The sequence below is a fragment of the Amphiura filiformis genome, chromosome 19 (assembly GCF_039555335.1).
Source record: "Amphiura filiformis chromosome 19, Afil_fr2py, whole genome shotgun sequence".
Taxonomy (NCBI): domain Eukaryota; kingdom Metazoa; phylum Echinodermata; class Ophiuroidea; order Amphilepidida; family Amphiuridae; genus Amphiura; species Amphiura filiformis.
The window spans coordinates 33,993,808-34,011,284 of record NC_092646.1 but is presented as its reverse complement, the minus strand read 5'-3'; the positions used below and the strand labels follow the sequence as shown (position 1 = coordinate 34,011,284).

At 34.6% G+C, this 17,477-nt stretch overlaps 1 protein-coding gene across 1 annotated transcript in view; it reads left to right on the top strand.

The window, feature by feature from the left end:
* Positions 1-17,477, top strand: part of LOC140140521 (NACHT and WD repeat domain-containing protein 2-like) — a 74,900-nt gene that overhangs the window by 49,692 nt on the left and 7,731 nt on the right. Inside the window, 2 exon segments of the mRNA XM_072162279.1 lie at positions 16,121-16,300; positions 16,605-16,828. Coding sequence (XP_072018380.1) covers positions 16,121-16,300; positions 16,605-16,828 — 404 coding nt within the window.

Sequence of the window (17,477 nt, the reverse complement as noted above, 5' to 3'; positions counted from 1 at the left end):
TTTGATGAGTCCAAGTGTTTGAAAATATTGGATTTAAAATATAATACCAGTAATGATAAAATTGGATGATGAACGCCCAATATTTATTGGTCTCGCTATTATATGCGTTTTAAAATATTGGACTCAATAATGCGTCTTGTCCAATATATTAAAACTCATAACTCGACCAATAAATATGGGCTCAATCGCTCCAATTTTATATCAAGCTTGAATTATATCAAGCTTGAACCAAAGTTGAGTTAGCAAATCAAATTATTTGTTGACCACTCTGCTATAACGTGCCATGTTGTCTAGATAATATTGTCTGAAATGTTGTGTATATATAATTATAAGGTTTGTCTCGAGAAGAAAATGGGGAAACCCAATTTGAAGGGGTATGCACTTTATCTTTATTTATTAAATCAGTATGTGACATGCACTTTCTTTTGTTATAAGCATTTTGAAAGATAGCTGCTGCTTGTTTATGATGATGATAGCCAGCAGATCTGGTTCCTTGCACTTGAACATATATGTTCAAAGGATATTATCGTCGTTAGCTAGCGTCTTGAGAAACTAGCGTGTTTCTTGAGAAACAAGCGTGCGTCTCGAGCTGAAAAAGTGACCAAAATTCAGATTTTAAATAGCGCAGCGACAGCGTAGACCCTCGTGGAGGTAGTCTCGGGCCAGACTGTATGTGGCTATCACGAACATACAGGATCGACGCAGTGTCAGACCGACTGACACAAACTGGCTGTGTAGGAGACTATCGTAGAGGCAGTCTAAAAGCAGTGACCATGGCGTATGTATGCTTGCTGACCGTACAGAGGTCAGTCACAGGCTAATGTCATTAGCCTTAGTCAGATGTCCTTCAGCCTATTATTTTTTTGCGTTTAAAAACTATTAAACAGGTCGGATCACAATGGCCATGCGTGGCTGTGGATTCAACCTGCCATGGCATTTTCTGCCATGAAGATATCGGGGCGATGACACTGTGTGTCATGACATTGCATTTCCTCAGAATCAAATAACACTGAAAGTTAGATATATAAATGCATGTAAAGAGTGTCTATCACATATTCACATTTATATATGATAAAACCTTATTAAGTTCTATTCTGGCACACTCTATACTTACTAATTCAATATACTGGTCCTATAAACCACATTCCTGGCACGCATCCACAGCTAATGCAGGGCAGGAACAATCACTTTTCCCCCAGCGAGTATGTGCATCAATTGATATCCATAATATTAAGGGGGTACTACACCCCTGCCCAATTTTGTGCCTCTTTTTGTATTTTTCTCAAACATTACAGCACATTGGTGACAAGTAAGATATGTATATTATAGGGGCAAGGACTACAACTACTGTACTGAAAATTCAGCAACTCAAAGCAAGTAGTTATTGATTTATTGATCAAATATGTGACCCTTCGCCACAACTGAGCCCGGATGTCGCTAAACTTGATTTTGCGCTACAGTGAAAATTAGCTTGAAAGGTCATTCCGATGAAAAATGAGATTTCTAAAGATTTGAAATGATTAATATGTTTTCTTACATTAGTCCAAATGTCATTGCAAAATATAGAGTAGAAACAAGTAAAAAACCTCATTTTCTGAAGCTTGTCGTTCTAAAAATATTCCTAAAATTGAGTAAAAAGTGTTTTAGAGCGTCGAAATAATCGTGAAATTTGTCCACTGCTACGAATAATTCTCTCGTTCGAGTGCCGCCGTGGTTGGTATTGCCGGAAAGCTGGGGATTTCCAGATTCATTTTCTAGCAGATATTTTCATGTAAACATTGTTATTAGCCAATGAGAGGCCGTTTTACATTATTTTAGTATAAACATCTGGTTCATCTGTTGCCAAGATCGTGCGCATGGACTGTTTGATTGGTCGAATTACGTCAGCTGACCCGATGATTCTGCGCAGTACGGATGTTAATTAGTATTAATTAGTGTTTATCTTTATATTTTAGCACAGAAGTTGCATACTAAAATGTTTAAATTAGGGTAACTTGCTGTTAACATTACAAAAAGCATTATACCCAGCCTAGTGCTCTTTTCAGAGCGGGCAGTTCAATAAGTGCTGTCGAGGGTCATCATGCTAATGACACAGTTATTTGTGGTGATAATTAAGTGTTCCAATTGATACTATAATCCTGTCTTTCATGTATTTGATGATTGTAGAATTCACAGAAAAAATAAAACACTTAAAAATCGTAATGCAAAAATGGTACAAACTCGAAATGTCATCTAAATTCATAAGTTTAGTTATTTGTTCTGTTGCTATGGTGATGGTGTAAGATGTTAATTAGTATTAATTAGTGTTTATCTTTATATTTTTTTAATGGTTTAAGTGTTTCTTATTTGCTTTTATTGTATAAATTGTCTAAAAGCTTTCGTTAACACAGCTGATATCAACATTATTGGACATGGTTATGTGTGTGAATTTTCATCCATTTATTTATAACGATATCCGATACTGATTAATGAGTATCTAATTAATAATTCATTAAATATGCAAAAATAAGATGAAGTGTGGTTTCTTTCTCTTTTAATAATTAGGATAGGATATAATAAGTATCTGTGCAAAGTTTGGTGGTAATAGCATGTATGGAAGGTAATGGTTGCAATGGTCAAAAGTTGTAAATCATTTAAAAATTGGCAAATTTTGAAACCCCTGACTTTAAACTGTGTTTTCTCGGTTTCTCGTTTTGAAACCGTGACACCTTTGAACGACCATAACTTTACTTCTAGATATGCTATGAAGCTGGTTGAAGTGTTTTTTAAAGCTTATGGTATGGCCTTTGCAAGTATGCCAAACCCACAAAATGGTCTAGGGGCGACATCCGGGCTCAGTTGTGGCGTGGGGTCACATATTGGTTTTCCCTCATTTTTGACTGTAACTCCACAACTGTTGTCTGTGCTGAAATAAAAATTCCAGTGCAGTAGTTGTATAATATACATATCTTACTTGTCCCCATGTGCTATAATTTTTGAGAAAAATGCAAAAATAGGCACAAAATTGGGCAGGAGTGTAGTATCCCCTTAAATATTGTGACAGGTTCATTTTTTATTGTTCTTGTAGTTTTAAACTCTATGAATAATCCTTACTTGTATATGGTTTTTAGTAAGTCATATCGTGATGCATCTTATGAAGCACTGAATCTGAAGAAAAGGACAAGTAAGTTAGCTGAAAAGAGAAATTCAACCAGAGTATTACAGTCTGAAACCCAGTTTAGGTTTCATAGTAACTATTATATAGTGATGAGCTAATCCACCCTAGATCTGAATCTGTCAATCAACGATCATTTTGCTGGCCAATCTGATTCTGATCCCAATCTCTACAATGAAAGTAAAACTTAACACATTATAGAAAGTACTTAGGGCACCCTGTATAATCAGTGATTATCAACTTTGACTGATGGCAAGTAGCAAACACAAGGTATCCTCTTAAGTATATAAGATAAACAAGATGAATAAATGACATGCTATGACAGGTTATAAACGTCATAAAAAAGCTGATTTTATTACTAAACACATTTTTTTTAAAGTCACTACTTGATTGGGTGATCATAACTTTGAGCACAATTAATTAAAAAAAGAAATAAACTCTAGATGAATGTGTAGATAATTGTGTAAGCTGCAAAATGATACTAGGAAAGAAATCAAAATTGCCAAGAAATTTAATAAGTTAAGGGATGGGGTATCAACATTTGGACAGTATTTATTGTGGGACATTAGAGCACATCAGACATATCGAATTGCATTCTGAATACGAAGAATGTCCTCCTGATATCAAATAATTTTGATTTGTTGAAATTTGCAAGTAATACATATTTTATGGCAAATGATTAAAAATTTATATTTTTGGTATTTAACAGTACTCAAAGTAAACTTTATAAATCTGATGATTTATACTTAAAAGTGTATGTAGGTGGGATGAAAAGCCAACGGATCAATTGAAAATTTTGACCTTTCGTATTGAAGATATGAATTTTTTTCCCAAAACACAGAAAAAAATGAGGTCTTTTTGGGGAAAAAATTGATATCTTTAATTTAAAAGGTCAAAATTTTCAATTGATCGTCGGCTTTTCCTCCCAGCTACATACACTTTAAGAATATATCATTAGATTTATAAAATTACTTTGAGGACTGTTATATATCAAAAATGTGAAAAATATCAAATTTTAATAATTTGTCATAAAATTTGTATTTTATCATGAATTTCAAAAATGAAAATTATTTGATATCAGAAAGACATTCTTCGTATTCAGAATGCAATTCGATATTTCTGATGTGCTCTGATGTCCCACAAAAAAGTGCTGTCGAAACGATCAAAACACTCATTCCAGATCCCTTAAATGTCAATTTGTGCAATTCAAAATGTTGCAGCGGTTTACCGTGTAAAAAATGAGACATTTTAATTGGTATTGACTCTCCAGAAATTATGATCATTATCAATTGTCAGTTACAGATTTATTACACAGACTGACCACCACCATGCCGCCACTGACTTCATGTGAGTGGAACATATGCCAGGCTATGCAATTCAGCATCACATAATCTGTTTGAATAACTTCTCAAAAGGCACCAAACTACATTATTACTTTTTCAATCATTTGGATTAGTTTTTTCACAAATTTGGTGTGATACTGCAGCTAACAAAGGTCTCCTCCTTTCATATCAGTTTTATTGCTTGTTGAAGTGTGTTCAGAGTTGTGACCACCCAATCAAGTAAAGACTGTCTATTTTTTGATAATTATGTTTACAACATTCCAACAATGTATGCTTACAATGTATGGAACAATAGCTCAAATGTTAACTGATATTTATACAGAAATTCCTGACTCTCTCTTTCTGTATGTAGAATATAATTCTTATTTAATCACACAAACCATTGTCAACTTATTAACTTAGTAATATAAAGTAAGTGCTATAATTGTGGATACAGTTATCCATTGTAAAACACTGCAGTCTTATTAGATTTTTTTTCTTTGTCAGTTATATGAAATGTGATATCGTTAGATGGTAAATGTTTGTTATCAGCATCAGTTGGTTATCAGGCTCTAAAACATACCATGGAATTCCATCTACATCTAGAAGTGATCTTTTTTATCAAAAAAAAGGAAACAAGACACCCTCTACAAAAATATTACAATAGATGGATAGGTTTTACAATAATTACATGATTGTACAGCCATCTGTAACAGTTGTCAAACTCCCAAGTCCAAATAATTCTCTAACCCTAACCGCCTAGGGGCTTTTCGGCGAAAGAAGGAAGGAATAAAGAGAGAAAAGAAGGAAAGAAGTTGTTTGCTCTGGGTGGGATTGAACCGGAGACCCCTCGCATGCCAAGCACACGGTCGGCGACACCTTGCCACGGGTCTTGGGCCGCTGGCCAATGAAACCGTGCCTATATATCACTTAGGCGATTGCGCCATCACACCACGTGGGATGCATGCACGAACAGCGCATATATCAAGTAGTATTTTGTAGTATACTGATGCGGTTAGGGTTAAGGAGTTGATAACACTCATTTAATGTATATATATAGCACTTAAAATTAAATGATTTCAGTACTAGATAGCACTCAAAATTGAATGACTTCAGCAGTAGACAGCACTCAAAATTGAATGCTTTCAGTAGTAGATAGCACTCAAAATTGAATGCTTTCAGCAGTAGATAGCACTCAAAATTGAATGCTTTCAGCAGTAGAAAGCACTCAAAATTGAATGCTTTCAGCAGTAGATAGCACTCAAAATTGAATGCTTTCAGTAGTAGATAGCACTCAAAATTGAATGCTTTCAGCAGTAGATAGCACTCAAAATTGAATGCTTTCAGCAGTAGATAGCACTCAAAATTGAATGCTTTCAGTAGTAGATAGCACTCAAAATTGAATGCTTTCAGTAGTAGATAGCACTCAAAATTGAATGCTTTCAGTAGTAGATAGCACTCAAAATTTAATGCTTTCAGCAGTAGATAGCACTCAAAATTGAATGACTTGTAGGAGATATCACTCAAAATGAATGCTTTCAGTAGTAGATAGCACTCAAAACAAAAAAAGACACCCTCCACATTACACATCCTCCACAAAATATTACAATAGATTGATTGGTTTTACAATAATTACATGCTTGTACAGCCACCTGTATCAGTAACAGTTGTTCAAACTCCAAATAATTCTTGATAACACACATTTAATGCTTTTATCAGTAGAGAAGTAATTCATTGGTAGAGCACCAGCGCAGTCACCTTCGGGGCCTTATTTCACCCTTATACAGCACTCCATTATAATGCCGCTTTGAAGGTGTCTCGGGAAGTATTCCTTGAGCTGCATATCTTCTTGTCTTGGGTAGGCATCAGAACAATATTCTCTCTGATCTCTGTACTTAGGCCTAAATGATTTCAGTAGTAGATAGCTCTCAAAATTGAATGCTTTCAGCAGTAGATAACACTCAAAATTGAATACTTTCAGTAGTAGATAGCACCCAAAATTGATTGCATTCAGTAGTAGATAGCACTCAAAATTGATTGCATTCAGTAGTAGATAACACTTAAAAATGATTGCATTCAGTAGTAGATAACACTTAAAAATGAATGCTTTCAATAGTAGATAGCACCCAAAATTGAATACTTTCAGTAGTAGATAGCACCCAAAATTGATTGCATTCAGTTTTAGATAACACTTAAAAATGAATTCTTTCAGCAATAGATAGCACCCAAAATTGAATACTTTCAGTAGTAGATAGCACCCAAAATTGATTGCATTCAGTTTTAGATAACACTCAAAATTGAATGCCTTCAGTAGTAGATATCACTCAAAATAAATACTCTTAGTAGTAGATAGCACTCAAAATGAATTCTTTCAGCAATAGATAGCACTCAAAATAAATGCTGTCAGTAGTAGATAGCACTCAGAATGAATGCTGTCAGCAGTTGATAACACTCAAAGTTGATATCACTTAAAATGAATGCTTTCAGTAGAAAACAATCTTTTTAGTAGGACTGTATTTAGCATTTGACACAGTGTATAAAAAAAAGATATCTTTCACCCATGGCTAATAAGTTACAGGGCTATATTGTCCCAGAAATTTACTGGAAGCAGATAAATAAATGAAATTAATGGTGAAATCTAGAAAGTTGGCTGATAACTGTGTTGGACACTAACAAACAACTCTAATTCAATTTACCTGACCCAGGTGCTTCATTAATTAACCAATTTGAAGATTCACAATCAGCGAAGGGTTACTATCACTCAAAATGCCGAAAAAGGACAACCACATTACTTTCCCCAAGTACGTCACATGTATTGATTGTTTGTTACACAAAACTTAATAAGCTGTTTTGGTAATGGAGCAAAGTAATTTCACATCTAGATCGAAATTCACAAAGCACAATAATTTCATTACTTACACCTTCCATTTTACTAGTCATTACTGCATGCCGTCACTTGCAGTGCTACATATTGTAAAGTAGACAACACAATTAATAGTGAAGGATTGTAATGTACCTGCTGCTCATCGCAGTACCACTACAGGTGCTTTTACTACAAGTACACATACGCAGTACTCGGCAGTCTATTCACAGTGGCCAACATGGCAAAGTGTAGATTCATGATTCTACTGCTAGACTGATATCCTGTGTTTCAGTTCCCGTGTCTTTACTTCAGTTTACAACACAAAGTGAAGCTGTGTAACAATCACTGTACTGGATTGTGTGAATTCAATTCCAATAGGTTTATTTGGGGTTGTAAATATTATTGGAGCAAGAACATTTTACACACCAAGTATGGAACATCTTGACTGTACTCCAGAAAACACTGTTAATATTACAGATGATGCAACTGCTGCACTACTTGTGTATTCGCCTACTGTTAAAACAGTGTATTTCATTTTCATAGTAATAGCATTAATGATAGGACTGTTAGGTAACGGAACCTTCTTATGGACTGTATATCGCGTTCAACGCATGAAAACCATTACCAATGCGTACCTCTGTAATGTTTCAATTGCAGATATGATATTTATCACATATATGGGATTTCTATTTGCCTACACATTATTAACAGACACTTTACAAGGAGGGGCGCCAGTTACTACTATTTACAGTTGTATACTAATCAATTTCTTTGGCCTTTTGCCATACTTTGTGTCTGTTATATTGATAACACTTGTTTCTTTAGAACGTTTTTGCATAATTTGCCTACCCCTGTACCATTGGACATTGTCCGGTGAATCTCATTACAAGAAAAGTTATCATAGCCAGTTGGATTGCTGCTCTTTTGCTTGTGACAGCCTTGTTGCCATCAGAAGGTGAAATTCTTTTTGAGTGTATTGCTTGGCGAATGACACACAATATAAAGGCTACCCAGATAGACGGTGGAATTGTGATGTAATTGGCAACTCTGTTTCTCTCAGAATTTACAGTATTTTCGTTATTGCAACTATTTATTTGATTCTTCTTATCATGAACTTTGTCATGTATGCTGCTATTATTCGAACTTTAAGCAACCGATTTGTAGCCACTTCTTTAGGTGAGCAACAAAAAGTGATGTTGTGGAAATTAAGTAATCAAGTCGCTTCGACTTCTGATCATACTAGGTTTCGCCTTCTTTATTTGTCAGACCCCTAGACGATTTTCAGCAATTGCAGAGCATTTGAATAAACTTGGGATCAAAACATTTTTGTCAGGACGAAGTTTTCTTGATTTCATATTTTCTAGAATTCTTGTAGCTTTAAACTCACTGATTAATCGTGCACTTGTATGTGATTTTCAGCAAGTCGTACCGAGATGCATTTCTCGAAGCGCTGAAACTGAAGAAAGGAGAATCTCAGTCTGTCAGTGAAAGAAATTCTACTACAAAAATAGTAGAGTCTGAAGCCCAGTTGTAGGAATGTTCCTTTGGAAAAGAAAAAAAGTAAACCATGCAGATGATGCATACGCATAATTGGTGATGAACATGATTGAATCCTAATTAAATCATCAAAGGCAAGTAACTGGAGAACTATTTTGCACCAGAGAATTAAAACAATTATAACCATGCAGTACAGCCATGTTAAGAATTATATTGTTGGCATATCTGGCTTATATTGTGTATCACGAAGAAAATATACAATGTATAGGACTTGGATGAATAATGTGTGATGCTTCTGGAGATGTCACAAGACAATTCTCAAAATAAAATTTATAGATATTAATCCCCAATGTTATAAGGCCCGCCAATTATGAGCTGATCAAACTATAGTATTCATTTTTCGTGATTTTTATAGTTTTGTTTTTAAACATTTTTGTGGTTTCAAACACTTATATATGGGTCAAAATTTGTCATTTTGAAATTAACAGCAAAAACAGGAAATTAAATCTTGTCCTATATTTTCTATGTGATACAATATAGACCAGGAACGCCAACAATATCATTTTAACATGGCTCTACTTTTTACGAGCTGATCAAACAATACTAAAATATCCCACTATACAGTATAATAATTAAATTAGCTTAAATTAAAGGCAATGCCTATCACATGTTTGTGTCAGGAAGTGGAAGCTTTTAATATAAAAGCTTAAAATATAATATTTTCAACATTATTGAATATAGTAATTTAATTTACCTACCCTGTTAATGGTTAATGAACACCTATGTATTTGGCAACAACTCGAAATTTGATTGTTGATAAATTTGTATTATGATATTTTTGACTCGCTTGTAAGTATAATTTTCGTAATTCAATAACACAAACAATTGTCAAAAGAATTCTTATTAGTTTACATATCAATGTACAACTATAATTGTACAATGCTTGATCACGGTTTTTTGATGTAATCATTAGTAATGTGGTCATGCAAAATCAATTTGTCGGGCATATTCAATTCAGTTTTTACATGATTGTATAAAACATTTGCAAAGCTACATTTGGCAGAAATTGAAATTGAACATTTGGTTCTAAAGGTATGAACAATTTCCAAAACTTTATGCAATAAAAGAAATTATTGTCTTTGTTAAGCTATATCTGAAAATCAATATATCTGACTTCCGACTGATTTTGCTTGATCAGATCACATTTATTAATGTTTCTAACAAAACATTCCATTATTTTACAATACCAACAGCTATCACACTAATATATTTATATATTTTAACTATTTTTAAATTAGATTTGCTTTTCTCTACCTTTTCATCTTTTTTTGCCCTTTTGTGGTAATTTTTTCTGTAAAATGTATATTTGTGTGAAAATTGAGGCGCTATTTACATATATTTTAAATTTAATTTAGCCCAATAACATAGGTTTTTACTTTCATTTTATGATAAAAAGTAGTGTATTTCCTTGATATATGTTACTCATTTTTATTTTTAAATGCCATTATACAAGTGTCTACCCCTTGCAAAGATGCAAACACGATTTAAGATAAATAGCGCCATCAGTGTTCAACTTTGAATACAGTTCAAAAACTAGTGGCAAATGGTGGTCATAGACCACAAACCTAGCTGGGGCATGTTGGTGTTGTGGAGGTATCTGACCCCTACAAAATGTTCCAAAAATGCTCCCCTGGTCATGGGGTTTGTTTTCACTGAGTTCGAGTCCTAACAGATGTCCAAAAAAATCAATTCTAAGATTTGACCCCAGATGACCTTTGACCTGACCTATGCATGATGTTCCATAATGTTCCCCTGGTCTTGAGGTTTGTTGTCACCATGTTTGAACCCCGTACCTCTTACAGATATCCAGAAAATGAAAATCTACGATTTGACCCCAGATGACCTTTGACATGACCCTTGCACAGTGTTCCAAAATGTTCCCCAGGTCAGTAAGTTTGTTGTTGTGGAGTTTGAGCCCTGTACCCTAACAGATGTCCAGAAAATGCATTTAGAAAATTTGACCTCTACATGACCTTTGACCTGACCCCTGCAAAATGTTCCCCTGGTCATGAGATTTGTTGTCACTGAGTTTGAGCCCCATACCCCTTGCAGATATCCAGAAAATGAAGTTATAAAGATTTGACCCAGATAACCTTTGACCTGACCCCTGCAAAGTGTTCCAACATGTTCCCCTGATCATTAAGTTTGTTGTCACCAAGTTTGAGCCCCGTACCCCTTACAGATGTCCAGGAAATGCGTTTCTAAAATTTGACCTCTGCATGACCTTTGACCTGACCCTCGCTAAATGTTCCCCTGGTCATGAGATTTATTGTATCGAGTTTGAGCCCCATACTCCTTACAGATGTCCAGATAATGCAATTGTAAGATTTTATCTCCTTAATGACCTTTGACCCCAATTCTGTGTGCAAGGTATGGGCACTGGGTAAAGCCGATGCACATGTGTAAGTGACGTCATTGTGCTATGTAATATGTGGCAGAAGAAGCATTTTGAAGATATTTGATTATATTCCGAAAATGCCCCTTTAATGACCTTTGATCCCAATTCTGTTTGCACCCTATGGGCACTGGATATAGCCGATACATATGTGCAAGTTACGTAATTGTAGGGTGTAACATGTAGGAGGAGAAGCATTTTGAAATTTATTGCCAGAAAGAAGAAGAAGAAGAAAGAAGAAAGATCGGATAGCAAAACAGTACCTAGCTCGGGGGGTTGAAAACCCCCCAGCTAGGTAATGAATACAGCTCTGCATGCCATCAAACAACCATGTAATACTAAAATTGTGCACTGCTTGGTATTGTACATGTAATAAGTGTAACTGTTGGACCCTTTATGATTGATATTAACTTTACGATGTTATAATAAATCAAATTTTGGTCTCTTCGGGTAAAAATTTTTGTATCTGCAATTATATTATTTGGTCAAATGTGTGATTTGATTAATAGCAAACTTTCCGTCAGCAGTAGATAGCAGCCCCATTTATGCTAGGAGTAAATGACACTCTATCATTAGATAGCACATTAATGCATATTAGACCTATCAACATGACACTCAAATGTATGCTGCTTATATTGCCCAAATTTTATGTATGTTGTTAATGGATGGGGTATGAACGTTTGGACAATATTTATTGTGGGACATTAGAGCACATCAGACATCGAATTGCATTAATACGAAGAATGTCCTTTGAAATTTGCAATGTAATACAGCTCAACTGATCGTACTTTTCCTACATTTGACCTTGAGGCCAAAATTGTTACTACACCTTTACATTTCATCGAATCTCTTTTTGATGTCTGTCACTTTGAACATCACACTTGAAAGATGTATGCTATGTAGAAATCATTTGCAAAAACATGAAAATCAATAAATACCTATATTTTTCACAATTTCAATATTTTATTAGAAATTAAGCATGTAGGCCGTTTGTTATGACTTGATGAATGAAGCTGTTAAACAGATTTTGATATTTTTGCTTTTTTTTCCTTTTTTGCCCCAAAATGTGTAAAAATCAAAATTTTTGGATGACCTATATTTTCTTTGAATATTTATAAAATTTCTTAATTTAGGTATAATACAGTGCAGAAAAAGATGTCAAAAAAATCTGTTAAAACAGATTTCCAATAAATTGTTCCATTTTCCATTTTGGGTTAAATACTCAATTTTCATGCGCTTGATATTTGAAACATAAAATGAAAACATGTCCATTGCACTTTTTCCTCAAGATGTACTATAATATCAAGGTTACGGATATATTATAATCCCTTCGTATCTTCACTGATCCATCAGATACCTATTGTTATGAATGATCAATGAAAAGGTTCAGAACTGGGCTACTAATGGTCTGTCAAGTATCTATAGTTATTTTCATGACTGTGTCAACTCAAAAATCATGCAAGGTCGAATGTAGGAAAAGTACGATCAGTTGAGCTGTACACATTTTATGGCAAATGATTAAAAATTGATATTTTTGATATTTAACAGTACTCGAAGTAAACTTTATAAATCTGATGATTTATACTTTAAGTGTATGTAGGTGGGATGAAAAGCCAACGATCAATTGACAATGTTGACCTTTTTCCCCAAAACACCAACAAAAATTAGGTCTTTTGGGGAAAAAAACCAAATCTTCAATATGAAAGGTCAAAATTTTCAATTGATCGTCGGCTTTTCCTCCAAGCTAAATACACTTTAAGAATATATCATTAGATTTACTTTGAGGAATGTTATATATCAAAAATGTGAAAAATATCAAATTTTAATAATTTGTCATAAAATATGTATTATATCGTGAATTTCAAAAAATGAAAATTATTTGATATCAGAAACATTTTTCGTATTCAGAATGCAATTCAATATGTCTGATGTGCTCTCATGTCCCACAAAAAATACTGTCGAAACGCTCATTCCCGTTCCCTTAAGGGATCTAAAATGAGCGTTTATTGCGTTTCGACCGTATTTTTTGTGGGACATGAGAGCACCTCAGACCTCTCGAATTGCATTCTGAATACGATGCATGTCTTTCTGATATCAAATAATTTTCATTTTTTGAAAATCTAATATAATATAAATTTTATGACAAATTATAAAATTTGATATTTTCAAATTTTGATATATAACAGTCCTCGAAGTAAATTATATAAATCTTATGACATATTCTTAAAGTGTATGTAGCAGGGAGGAAAAGCCGACGGTCAATTGACAATTTTGACCTTTCATATTGAAGATATGGATTTTTTTCCCAAAAAGACCTAATTTTGTTTGGTGTTTTGGGGAAAAAAATCCATATCTTCAATACGAAAGGTCAAAATTTTAAATTGATCGTCGGCTTTTCATCCCACCTACATACACTTTAAGTATAAATCATCAGATTTATAAAGTTTACTTCAAGTACTGTTAAATATCAAAATATCAATTTTAATGATTTGCCATAAAATGTGTATTAAATTGCTAATTTCAAAAATCAAAATTATTTGATATCAGAATGACATTCTTCGTATTCAGAATGCAATTGATATGTCTGATGTGCTCTAATGTCCCACAAAAAATACTGTCCAAACGTTCATACCCCATCCCTTAAGAGAATATAGCATCAAAATGAATATTATAATCATCAGCATTAGACAGCACTCAAATCATATATGTGACATGTCATGCCAAAAGGAGACACTTTTGGGCAGGTTATCAATTTTGAGGTTTTTACATATCTTAAATAAAGAGATATTTTGCTCCACAACGCCCTTTTCCCCAATGAAATCGGACATTCCTAAGCGAAGATATTGAGTTCGTAAGTTATGGTATTATAAAATTGTAAATTGAGATATCAGCCTTTGAAAATAATTATTATTGACAATGTTGAGAGTAGGAATTACCTTGAAAAATGACTCAAAAAATACAAGATGCCCGTTATATTCCGGTCTGAAACTATCATACGATATTTTTAACATTAATAACATCACAAATTCGCAACAAACCCAAATTGTGAAAAAATCACCCCCGGGCAGATTTCTGGCTATTTCTCTATTTACGATCCTGCCCAAAAGTGTCTCCTTTTGACATGACACGTCACATATGTAATATGTATACTACCAGGAGAAGATATCACACAAATATCTGAGTGCTATCAGCAGTAGATAGCACCCAGATGCATGCTGGTATTAATAGACAATTAGTAGGATTCAAATGCATGTTGTGAGCAGAAGATAGCACTCAAATCATATGTATGCTTTTGGAGAAAGATATCAGATCACCAACAAAGTGGGTGATGTCCCTTGAGATGACCAAACGTTTGGACAGCAGGGGAATTAATTATTAATATTTTGAGCTTTCCTTAGCCATTACTTTTGGACATACCAATTACCATATGTTGTGGCCAACTATGGTCCTCTTGGCATGTAGCCTATCTCCTCTTTTAACATGTGAGAAGTTTCACTTTCTCACACCAGAATTTAAACTCTGAATAAAGGTGAACTTTTAACTTTCTCATTGAATGCTATTATATTATATATGTTGTTATCCATCTGTATATCATGGAATGTTTAATATACATTTATAATTAAAATGAAATCTGTAAACATGAACATATTGTAAATAGTGAACAAATATAAATAACAAATATATCCTTCATTTAGGAGTTATACTATGTCACAGTGTGTTAGCACATTTGTTCTCTTTACAAAATCACAAATATATTTTTCGATGATTTTCTGATTAAGCAACTACAAATAGTGTCTTTTGTGTTTATTTTCATATGTTACACCTTACTAACTAATCTGAATGTAGAAAAGAGCAAAAAGCAAATGGAATGACACATGGAAGCCAACAAACAATTTGCATTAATATAATACCGTAAAATTCCGTCTACAAGCATATATATGCCTCTAAACGAGGTTTTATTGACACAAGAGACAAGAGGCAGACACTCTCAACATAAACGTTATTTTGAGTTTGAACAACTATATTACTGATAAAGGCATGAAAGGCGGCTGTACAAACATGTTTATATTTGTAAGATATATTGCAATGTTTTTGAGAAGGGTATTGGCCTTTCATATCTTTCGTTAAAAAAACCCCTCGTTTAGAGGCATATATGCTTCTAGACGGAATTCTATGGTATCATACTGCTATATCCATCCCTTCTTAGGACTTGCATTGCTTACGATTTGAATCAGCAGGGTCAGTTGCGATATCACCATTTGATTAACTCATAATCATGAAATTGTTACAAACTATTCTAAATGTGTTATGTGTATATCAAAGCAAAATTGTGTTATTCTAAAACCGTTGGGGAATGACAAAGTGCCCAAGGTAAGTATGTTGTTTTTAATTTGTAACTGTTAACCGTCTATTTGAATGGGCTGTCAATCTTGTAACAGGCACTGTGGCTCAGTGGTTACTGTCTTGGTCTCATTCTCTGACAGCTTGGGTTCGACTTCCCCGTCCCACCACCGTGTTGCGCCCTTGGGCAAGGCGCTTTGCCTCGCTTGCCTCACCCCACCCAGGTGCAATGGGAAGCTGTTAGGGGTAGTCACTGTCGTTGTACTGATGAACCCTGCGCCACTTGTAGGCTGCAAACGTGGTTCCAACATATTATAATGATGGCAGAATAAATGTAAAGCGCTTTGAGGCTGTTTACGGCATAAAGTGCTATATAAATATCTACATTTTTTCTCCAGCCTCGTACATCACAATCTTATGTCTCCTACACCACCAGGTTTGAAGTTGACCGCTTAGTTAATTTTTCTTAAATTTATATTTTTCTGTAGGTGCTCCGACTGAAACCTGACGTAGAATGGTGTCGTCTAGAGGCTCATAAGCAACCTGTTACATGTGCGGATTTTGGCACCACAAGCAACTATCTATTTCTGGCCACTGGAAGCAAAGATCACATGGTTAGAATATGGGATGCAGGAAGCTTTACTGGACATATTGCTGCCAAGACAGAGGTATGTATACATACATTATGTAGGATCCATAACTTATAAGTTTCCCCCTAACACTTTATGGGAAGCAAAGATCACATGGTTAGAATATGGGATGCAGGAAGCTTTACTGGACATGTTGCTGCCAAGATAGAGGTATGTATACGTACATTATGTAGGATCCACAACTTATAAGTTTCCCCCTAACACTTTATGGGAAGCAAAGATCACATGGTTAGAATATGGGATGCAGGAAGCTTTACTGGACATGTTGCTGCCAAGACAGAGGTATGTATACGTACATTATATAGAATCCATAACTTAATAGTTTCCCCCTAACGCTTTACTGGAAGCAAAGATCACATGGTTAGAATATGGGATGCAGGAAGTTTTACTGGACATGTTGCTGCCAAGACAGAGGTATGTATACATACATTATGTAGGATCCACAACTTATAAGTTTCCCCCTAACACTTTATGGGAAGCAAAGATCACATGGTTAGAATATGGGATGCAGGAAGCTTTACTGGACATGTTGCTGCCAAGACAGAGGTATGTATACGTACATTATATAGAATCCATAACTTAATAAGTTTCCCCCTAACGCTTTACTGGAAGCAAAGATCACATGGTTAGAATATGGGATGCAGGAAGTTTTACTGGACATGTTGCTGCCAAGACAGAGGTATGTATACGTACATTATGTAGGATCCATTACTTATAAGTTTCCCCCTAACACTTTATGGGAAGCAAAGATCACATGGTTAGAATATGGGATGTTGGAAGCTTTACTGGACATATTGCTGCCAAGACAGAGGTATGTATCACGTACATTATGTAGGATGCATAACTTATAAGTTTCCCCTAACACTTTATGGGAAGCAAAGATCACATGGTTAGAATATGGGATGTTGGAAGCTTTACTGGACATATTGCTGCCAAGACAGAGGTATGTATACATACATTATGTAGGATCCACAACTTATAAGTTTCCCCCTAACACTTTATGGGAAGCAAAGATCACATGGTTAGAATATGGGATGTTGGAAGCTTTACTGGACATATTGCTGCCAAGACAGAGGTATGTATACGTACATTATGTAGGATCCACAACTTATAAGTTTCCCCCTAACACTTTATGGGAAGCAAAGATCACATGGTTAGAATATGGGATGTTGGAAGCTTTACTGGACATATTGCT